Source organism: Antedon bifida, chromosome 1 (genome assembly GCF_963402885.1).
Source record: "Antedon bifida chromosome 1, ecAntBifi1.1, whole genome shotgun sequence".
NCBI classification, from domain to species: Eukaryota; Metazoa; Echinodermata; class Crinoidea; order Comatulida; family Antedonidae; genus Antedon; species Antedon bifida.
The window spans coordinates 4,082,070-4,092,946 of NC_136226.1; the positions used below are offsets into that span (position 1 = coordinate 4,082,070).

General features: G+C 31.8%; 1 protein-coding gene across 1 annotated transcript; it reads right to left on the reverse strand.

Moving 5' to 3' along the window:
- Positions 1 to 1,115: 1,115 nt before the first annotated feature.
- LOC144838258 (hsp90 co-chaperone Cdc37-like) lies at positions 1,116 to 8,350 on the reverse strand. Its single transcript, XM_078693612.1, has 9 exons — positions 8,247 to 8,350; positions 7,386 to 7,519; positions 7,029 to 7,089; positions 6,381 to 6,593; positions 5,476 to 5,634; positions 4,695 to 4,810; positions 4,314 to 4,434; positions 3,839 to 3,916; positions 1,116 to 3,213 (listed from the first exon to the last, which is right to left on the reverse strand). Exons 1-9 carry the CDS (start codon positions 8,277 to 8,279, stop codon positions 2,923 to 2,925), a joined length of 1,206 nt encoding a protein of 401 aa, XP_078549738.1. The 5' UTR covers positions 8,280 to 8,350; the 3' UTR covers positions 1,116 to 2,922.
- Positions 8,351 to 10,877: the final 2,527 nt, after the last annotated feature.

Sequence of the window (10,877 nt, forward strand, 5' to 3'; positions counted from 1 at the left end):
TAATTTAATTAATTTCAAAATATAGCTATAAAGTTTAAAATAAAACATGTTTCTGAACGAGCCTGGAAAAGTCCTTTCTCAGGGGACCTCCCACATACGTCAGAAATTACGTCATGGGGGATTCCCTTTCACAACCGATCGACCAAAACAAAGGGAAATTCGGAACGGTTGCACAGTAAAAACAATTAATGCCTGATTACTTGTAATTTGTTTTTACAAGTTTATTATCTGTGTCTAGTGATGTAAATCTGAAATGGATATTGAATTCTTATCAGCAATATCATTATCGTCAAAAACAAAAATACTAATAGAAATAGCATTTTTCGTAATGTAAGATTGATATGATAATAATTATATTGTAATTATAAATTTACTAAACTGGTTTAGCTTACCAATAACTGCTGAATTTCAACAATGGTTATTGAAATACTGAGAGAGGGGAATATTTACACAAATTTTAATTATTAAAATAATTATCATTGACGTCCTTATTTAATATCTAAACAAAGATATAAAAAAAAACTAATTCTATTGCATTCTACTGTTTTCTGAAAGTTGTTTTCTTTACTATTAGTGACGTAACGTAAGTGAGATCCACTCATTGTTTTTTTTTTAATATTAAAGTAGAATACAGGTGTTTCTGAATGTTTATGGGAGGCGGTTTAAGTACAGTAAGCTTGAGCAAAGAGATCTTAGGATTTGAGTAATCTGGCGTAGATGGCAGCAAACACAAAAGTTAATATAAAAAAAAAATGTCATCAATTTGCAAAATTATTTTATCGTTTATAATTCTGTGAAAATACTTTAAATTTACTTGTACTTGTTTTATCAAGTTTAAGTTTCATTACTTAAATACTTATTCTCAATTCAGAATATTGTTTCCTCTACTTATACTGTATTGAGCACTTTTAGATGGTAAAATTGAACCACACACTTATATCAATAAGTATTGTAGGTAAATCAAAAACATAAATTAATATTTGAGTTACTTCTACGAAGACAATTCATTTTATTATGTATTCTTTCTGAAAGTATGTCGATGAACAATACTATTTTTAATTCAATTGTTTCATACACCTAAATTACAATATCAAATAAACTGAATGCAAAATGACTCAAAATTCTTTCATTTATTCAAGTTCCATCTTATGAGTGGTAATACGAGCTTACACACCAATGCCATAAAAACAATACAGGATAAAACAATAAAAATAATAGGACTGTTAATAACTTATCTTGTTTATGTATAAAATAAACTAAATTTGCCTGTCTATTTTAAACAGTATTTAATTGTTATATTTTGTGCAATAATTGTCATTGTCACATTATCTGTGTGAATATTATTATGCATGACATTCTCTTTTAGCAAACACCAACTTTTTTTAAATAGCATTTTACAAAAAGAGTAAAATTAGAATTTTGATATCTGAATAAATGGAAAATCCAATCATAAACTATTTTTGGTTTTTTCCAAACATAAGTTACATCTATTCCAGTTTTCCATCTTTTGAACTATCATATTGTTGACACTATATAATAATCATGATGTATTTATGTTACAAGTAAATAATGTATAAATAAGAAATATCTAAAAACACCGATTTTGATAACAAACGTATATAGTTATTGCAGGTTTTTGTACATTTCTTATAGTCAGTTCGGTCCAAAATAATTATAAACAAAATTACAAAACCGATTATCAATATATGATATATATATGAAATTCATAAATAATACATCACTCAGGCAAGTTTCCAAAATAAATATGTGACTAGGCAGACCGCTAGCACAAATGAGGGGAGTGTGGTTATTCCAAACACATTTAAATTTATTTATTAAATAGGAATATGTAATGTGTTGTTAGATTTATTATTGGCATTATCAAGTTTATTACAGTATTAGTAAAATCACATCAGCCAATCGAATTGAGAAATTAATCAATTATTATCAAATTAAAAAAAATAAATTATGATTTCTATTGTAAATATTAAAATAAAAATATAACTATTTGCAACCAAATTTCTTCTCACAAAGTGAAGGATATAGAGAGTTGTTTTTGTTTGTGACCTCATTAGTTTATGTAGTTGACCTTGTAAACATAGCGAACAAATGCATACTAGAGAACAGCATGAGAAGAATGATCTGTAATTAGTGTAGGCAAAGAAAATTAACTAGAATATTTGGATGCTTAATTACTATTACTCGTTATCCTACTACTTAGTCCAATTAAGCTTTAAGGGTCTTTCACACCTGTTCGGCACGGTTCCGTTCCGGAAAATGAAATTGAATGTCAATGTTTTCAATTTCACACAGCTACGCGCATATCGATTGGCGCATAGCCGCATGGAGCGACGTGAAAACAAAACATTGACGCTCAATTTGATTTTCCGGCACTGGACCGGAACCGTGTCAGAAAAGGTGTAAAAGACCCTTTAAGTCTGGTTTCTATATAATTGATACGTGTCAAGGAAACAATCAGGAGCATTCCCAATTCCCCACGAAACAAATCCGGAGAGTTAAACCGGGTTTATCTTTACTGATTTGTCTGCGGGTGACGAGTAACCTCTTGCCATTCGCACCCCAAAATTAAGTGACATGTTCAGAATATCCAGGATGTTGTGTGTGTATGCGCACTTGTTTTTAGTGTACTGCATGTCCAGTATAAAGTAGTCACTACCAATTATCACGGCAACACATATGGAATCTTATTTTTAGCTTCAAATTTACTTCGGACGTTTTTTACATTCTATTGATTTCAGATTCGTTTTCTGAAAGTTTAGTATATTATTATATTGATCACAATAAAATCTAAAGAATCGGTAAATAAAGAGTGTCAGGCTACAAAAATAAATATAAAAAAGAAACTAATTAAACAAATCAATTAGTTAATTAATCTCAATAATGAGTCTATTAATAGATTGTTTAGACACTCGAGCCATCATCCTTGACCGTTTCATAAATTGGTTCCTCCTTTCCTTCAGTGACCTCTGACCCCTCTACTATTTCTGTGATCTTTGCCCCCTCTTCTTCTTGGGCAGCTGTATCTCCTTCAGCAAGTTTTCTCTGTTCTTCTTCATGTTTTTTAGCATCTGGGATCCAGAGTCCTGAATCAATACACTTTTTGAGAATTTCTTCTGCTATTTTTGGTTCCATAGCCGATAGCACCTTCTGAAGCATTGGTATATCTTTTGCTTCGAAGCATTCCTTAACTTCCTAAAAGAGAAACGTATACATTGTTAAAGAGCAGGGTACAGCTATTAGCAGCAAAGGGGAGCTCCACTCAGACTTTTAAATAGCTTATACTGTTTATAATTGAAATTGAATAAAAAAAATAATAATAAAAAATATGGCAACATTCTCATCTCTCTTTTTTTTTAAATGGTGCATTTTATTACATTAAATGTTTCTGGTAGCTTTAGAGGGGGATAGACCAAAGTAATCTAACAACAGGACACTGAGCTCACTTTGCCAAGATAGGAATTTGTCGTAAAAGTCCTTTGATCTTATGGCTGGCTGCGGCAAATACAAACAGTACCACGTACATACTGTCTGCGGTACACGGTGTTTGTTAAACTGATCGTGTCGCAGCCACAGATAAACCCTTTGATCTCCGAGGCTCAACATCCTGTTGTTAGATTGTTTTAGGATAGACACTCAACCCCTAAACAAAAACTGAATTAGAGGTATCAGGGCAGGCTACTGTACATCCGGGTCAGGTTAATAAACTCCATTTCTCTTTGTCTGTCTGCTAATAAAACATGCATCGATGTATGACATGGGTTGCCGATGAAATGTCTGATTTTGTGTGTACATCCGCTGAAGGTATTGAATGACTTACCAGAGGTAAAGTTTCAAATACTTCTACTGGATCAAGACCTCCAGGGCCAAGACGCGCTTGCTTCTCTGCTTCCATTTCCTGAAAATAAAAAAATACAGGGCTGATGATATGCTAAGATTTCGCAATCATTAAAGATTGCAATTGTGTGGGGAAAACAGTCTGCTTTTTTAATCTTCCCAGAACTATAAAGAGATCTTTAAAGCTTGCTTTCTTCACAATTCCAGGACGTAAGTGAAACGCAAGTAATTTGACCTATCATGATGCAATGGATCATGCGAAACCTCTTTATTCGACAAATTATTTTTAGCAAAATTAGTAGTTTCTACTTTTTGCGATGATCAGAGCTCAGAAAATGGATTCTCATTTGTTCTTGAGCACTCATGCAAAAAAATAACTCATTGCCAAGCATGATATCAAAATGATAATCACAAATTTCTCTCTTTCAAAATGTTGCAACAATCAATAAAAAACTTACCTTCTCTGCCTCTTCCATAGCTCGATCTAATCTGACTTTTGCCCTGCCTTTCACTCGTACAATAAATGACTTCCATTCGTCATTAAAGCCAGTTTGGTACTCGGGATCATCTTTGCTTAATCTAAATCAAAATATATCGTATACAAAAATATGCTCAGACTTTACTTACACCTCTCTCCACCAAGGTGTATAAATAGGTACCTGGTTAGATCAAGACACAACTTATTACTAGCTAAATTATGAGAGTAATGACCGGGGTAATAATGTGAAGCACTTAAAAGCATTCTGCAATAAGCAATATACAAATATTATCATTATTATGGTTGACCATATCGAAAGCCATATTTCTTTAATACACACAAACACAAGATATTTATTTACTTAGCAAAGAATGGCCTCACACAGGCTCTTGGGTCTTGCTTCAGACTCTTTGCCAGCTCCAGAATAAATTGTAAAACAATAGTTTGATGAGCTACCTGTTCCATTAAACTTGATTTCTATCATGAAAACAAACAAAAATGTAAATAAAAACGTTTCATTACGTTAGTAAATGTAGCTGGCAAAGCAATTTCAGTATTCTATCAATTTAACCCCCATATTCTTAATTACACCTACCAGTAAGTTTAGAAACAAAATCATTAGGTTTAATTAAATAATACTGCATCTTAAATAGGCACTGTACTACTGTACTTAATATTAAAGATGTATTGTCTCTGAAAAACATGAAAAATAAAGATTAATAGGATTGAATAGGTTATTTTGTAGTTTTAATAAAGTTAATCCGTTTCGTAAAAAAAACCAAAATAAATGGTCAAATTCAACCAAAAACCCATTGGCTGGCAGCAGCAATTTAACCCCCATATTCTTGATGTTGGTGTTCTAATTTTAACCTATCCCCGAAAATAAACTATACAGTCTGTCAGGAAAGCACCCTCCCAAAATTAGAAAGTACTAGATTTATGCAAATTGCATTCAGTCAATCACAAATTTAAGGCTATAAGTCTAGCTAGTTATGTCTGTTATTGGGAGAGCTAACTGTACAGTGCTTACATCCACCTAAATTTTAGAGAACTCCTGGGTTTGAAATAAAAACAAACTAGAAATACACTTCGATCAGTCAAGTTTTCAATAAATCTTAGAAATAGTCAAGTTTAATCCTTACTTCTTCTACTTCCAAGTCAATGCACCAAATTGCTAAATAGTTAGCTGCTTCTTCACAGACTAAATGAGTGTTATCTACCAATATCTTCTGACTGTCTTCCCACCTACGAAACATGCCAAATTTTTGTATGTCTTTCTCATATTTCTTTACAAAATTTCTCTGAAAATTATAAGAAAAGATTATAAAATGATTTGTATGCAAATTCCGGTAATAGCCTGGGTGCAGAACAGTTAATATACACATTTGCGGGAAAAAAGTATAGGACATTTTTTTGTTTTTGTTTTTCTGATAGAGTATACCATATAGAATGTCAGAAAAAAAAAAAAAATCCCCATTCCAGGTTCTTGGGCAAAATTTTTACGGCACTTTTCAATTTTGGCCTATAGAACACACACAAATGCCTATTAACACACACAAATACCTATATATAGGGGATAGGGAAAATCAATATATATAAAAGGTATCTCTATTTAGCAACCAGTCACATAAAATTGATCATGACGTCTTGATTTCCTTTCTCTCCACATCACTACAATCTTCCCAACACCTTTCCACCTTCTCTACATCATCATAACTGTTTTCCTTCCTTTTTCTCCTCTCATTAAATCACTCCAATCTTTTCCACATCCTTTCACCGTCACAACGTCTTCATAATTGTTTTTCTTCCTTTTTTCTCATCTCATTAAACCCCTAAATTCATCTTCCTATCACTCTCATCAACCTGTTTTTCTTCAATCTCATCCTCTGTTAAATGCCCCAAATCTTTACATTTTATCATCTTACATTACCATTATCTTACAATTACATCATCATACTTTTTTCTTCCTTTTCCTACATCTTTTCATCCCCTCTTCATCATTATATTCAAATAAATTCCCCACATCCCTACATTTTTCTCATCTTACCTGTTTTTCTTCCTTTTCATCTTCTGTTAAATCATCGTCCCCAGGCGTATACTTGTTAATTTTTGTTGAACTGAAACCATCTTTACTAAGCGTGTCAACATTCCAGGGCGTCAATTTCTCTTGCTTTTCAATTTCAGATTCTTTTTCTCGCCACTTTTTCTCTTCTTTTAAAAGTTTTTCAAGTTCAGATTTCAACTTGCTTTTTTCTTTGGACTTTGAAAAAAAAGGAGACAATCTAGTTGAGCTTTGAAATTTTATTGGTGCTAAACTGTAATATTTAATTATCAAATGCAATGGCAGGTCCTGAAAATTCACATAGATCTTGAAGAAAATCTTGACAGCATCTCAATATAATATACTGATTTAATTGTGGCCATGTGCAGTATTTTATTTCACTTAGTATAATATCTTCTAGATCCTTTTTCTACACATTTTCTATTATTAATGTTAAGAATCTCTGCTATTTTTTGTTCTCTGAAGAAATAAATGTCAATTTAAAGAATTGAATGGGAGTGGGTCAACCTGATCAAAACTGGAGATCGCAACTTTGGTTTGCAGTGTTTAAAAGTCGATGACATGTTTAATGCAATTTGCATATCCTTATATTAATTATTGCAAAAGGATGACATATAAAAGAAAAGAACAAACCTCTCCACTTGTTTCTAAATCTTCTAGTTTCTTCCTTAAATCTTCTACTCTATTTTTATTTCTGAAAAAAAAAACAATTGGTGAATTTACAATCACTTATTTCTCAGATTTTTTTAAATGGCCAATTTTTTATGGAAATAATGAAGATTGTTATGATAATGGATTGAGATTGTGAATGATATGTATAGTATTGCAATAAAGGTTTAACTACTAGTACAACTAGATTAAACAGGTAAATACAATATAAACTAGGTTGACACAAAATTAAATAAGTTAGTACAATATTAACTAGGACAGAAAATTAGGTTAGTACAATATACTGTAATATAATTCAGTAAGGTATAAATAGTAACTAACTGTTCCATTCCTAGGGTCAGTTTTTGTTTATTATCCTCCATCTCTTTCATTTTGTCCACTCTTGCTTGATGGCGCCATCTGTACAAGCTTGGAGTATCGATATTTGGGTGAGTTTCATCTTCGTCATCTGACACCTGAAAGAAAGTAAAATCCAAACTTGCATGACTTTACTGTCATATACTACTGTTACAGTATGTCCTAATTGAAAAACAGTAGTGTACACCTAAAGGCAGAATTTGATTGAAAACTAAAATGAATACATTACAATATTTATTATCATTGTGAGGGTAAGCTGCTAAAGGTAATATGATAAATGATGACGTCATAACTACCTCACTTACCGCATAGTTACATTAGTGAATTAAGGTAAGGACAAGAGGACAAGGATTAGGCCAGCTTTACTGAGCACCATTTGCCTGGACCCGGGCCTAGAGGAATGTTTCATTTTCCTCTAGACATAAAATTAAATATCACACTGTTTTAAACAGTGTTAACACTTTACAAATTACGGTAATTATAATTTACAATGTTTTTTATTATTTGTGTATGGCCTAGAAAATAAACCTACTACTTTAAGACAAACTTAAGATTAACCAATTCTTTGAACCATGACTACTTATTATAGTGTATTTTGATGGATAAGCGTGCCCGATTGTTCGTAGGCCCTAGCTCCCCATCTGACATCACCAGCGTTGCTTTGTGTTACTACTCGTACCATAGAGAACGCGCTTAACTCCTTGCTTGTGGATTGAAAGGCGTGTTCATGTTAGGCCTAGCCTAGCAATGAATTCTCTATAAGTAACACAGTAATAATTTATATTACCTTATTCAATTAATGTAAATATAAATAATATACAATACCTCAATATGGTCCCATTTGCTGTAGTCAACCATGATAGTAAGTAGGCTATTTTGTTCTTGATCAATTTCTTCTTTCTTCGTTTTTTCTGTATCGTCAAAGAAATGAAGAGCATGCGCAGTGAATAAAAAACTGACGGGGGTTCCCCGAACTACAAACGCGAGAACTTTCCAGAATCTATTTTTAATCTTAATTTTAATATAATTTGAATAATAATTTATTTAAATTAGTTGGACTGATATTATTTGTCATTATATAAGGCCTACAGTTTAATTTAGTTTCCAATTCGGTAATTCTGATATCCCGGCCGAGCCAACGAGAAACTTTCCAGAATTTTTAATCAGAGTTTTGTAAGCCGATCTTTAGGCCTAAATTTTAATATAATTTGAATAATACATTATTAAAATTATTTTGACTGATTTTATTTTTAATTAAAAGGCCTACAATTTTATTTAGTTTCCAATTCGGTAATTTCGGGGAGGAGGTAGGCCTTTTCTATCCCAGCCGAGCCGAGAAACGTAGATAGGCCTATAGAAGGTACATCATACAAAACCAGTGACCATTTTGAAGACAATAAACTCTAAAGTGATACTTATATCAAAGATCTTTTATTATATATATAATGTATGAAACAGTATGGTGATGAAATTAAATGCTGAATGTTTAATATTGTAATGCATTATAAAAAATTCATTATCCTCCTTAGAATAAATTACTAATGTATAAATTTAAAAAACTTTTCACTCAGAGAGCACAAGGCGCAGGCAGTCTTAAAGCCTCTACATAGGGAAGAAAATCCCTGTTATAATAACAACAGAAGGTAGAAAAAATAATACAAACAATACAAGAAATATTATTTTAAAATGTTAGTTAATTCTGCGAACTGTTTCTTGAAGGTTTATGGTAAGAAGTCGCAAGTGAATAATTTTTAATGAATAAAGCTATAAGTAGGCATGTAAACAAACAAAAAACACCATCAAAATTAATATCATGCTAATTATGGAGTATTGAATTATAGTAAAAACAATTTGGTACTCTATAATTTAATTATTATTTATCAGGTCATATCGACCTTACAAAACAAACCTTACAAACATTTGGTAATTAATAAAACAAGAACAATTAATTACTGTATATTTAAAAAGCTATCACAAGTGTGTTTATTTTTGTGAACAATAAATAAAGTGACATTTTCACTGATTTGAATATTTCCTTGAAAAACAAAAGAATATAATATTTTTTGACAGCTTTTCATACTGTAAAACAATAAACTCTTAAGGTTGTAATATATTATGTAGGCCCTACTTTCCTTCTAATAGAGTTGTAGAAGCAAAAAACGTCAACAAATGCTCGTCTAAAAGCCATATTCATTATATTATATATTAAAGGATTTACAGCAGAATTTAAATATATTAGAAATCGAAAAATATTGAAAAATAAAGAATAACCCGATCCAAGAATGTTTAAAAAGTTCAATATTTCAAACAAATAAAATGGTTTCCCGAGGGTAACATAAACTGACAACCAAACAATTTTCCTTTCGGATTTAGAATGGAAGTTTTTGCACTGGTAGCGGATTGGAAACGCATTGCGGGATCTTCTTACAGAATAGAGCATAAGTAAATATAAAATTACAATAATTATAATTAGCAAAATTTTCACACAGTTCAGAATCCACAAAACCATATATCGTTTATCGTGATTAATATCACATATAGTTGCACGATTTGAGATACCTCTATACATATCAGGCCAAAGAAAAATGATTGATACACGTACAATATATACAAATACAACAGTGTTCATCGTAAAACAAAAAATCCATATTACTGCACACATTTTTACGGATCTTGAGAGAGTACCAAATCCACTTCCTATAAACCAATAAGGTTTACAAACTGCTATGTAACGTTCAATAGAAAGCAAAAAAGTGGTTAAAACTCCTACGTGCCCAGCACAAGTACGAAAATAATAAAACAGTCCGCATTCCAAGTTATTCATTTCCAATTTATCAATCGTATAGTTTACCGGTATTAGATCTTCGCTTATCCATATTTTAATTGGTGCCAAAATTAAAATCATAATATCAGCTAATGCCAAATTTGCTAGATACACGTAAACTGGTTTGTGCAATTTACTCACCATAACGATAAATGCAATTATGTTGTTGACAATGCCAAAAGCAGCAACAACAGGAGTAATGTAGTTGATCAAAATCCTCTCAAAGTCACTAGGAAGGAACATATCAATGTATGCATCAAATAGACTCGTGTTAGATGTTAAATTCCCGTGTTCAAATGCATCATAGGATGCATTGTCGGCGGAGAGTGGCATTTCTTTATTTTTGATAAATTATTCCCACAGTACCTCGGAATTGTCAGTTTCCAATAAAAGAAAACGTGAACGGTAACGATGATTGAAATAAGACGTACACAATCTCTCATACAGTCCTAATAATGGTGCCTTGTCAGAATTCTATTGAGTAGAGGGACGTGTTCAAACTCACAGTACACTAAATATATATAACAAGTTCGGCTGATGATGATAATGATAAAATGTGGGCGCTACTGTCACAGCGTGATTTTATATGTATCGGCACAACAATGTATCATATTCAAATGTAGACGTGACGA

Bases quoted from the DNA above. Each gene is read 5' to 3' on its own strand.
- LOC144838258 (XM_078693612.1), bottom strand. From the start codon at position 8,279: ATGGTTGACTACAGCAAATGGGACCATATTGAG. The intron at 7,520-8,246 runs GTATTGTATATT...ACTTTCTTTCAG, and splicing joins GCAAATGGGACCATATTGAG to GTGTCAGATGACGAAGATGA. The intron at 4,811-5,475 runs GTAAGGATTAAA...TTTTCATGATAG, and splicing joins TTGACTTGGAAGTAGAAGAA to AAATCAAGTTTAATGGAACA.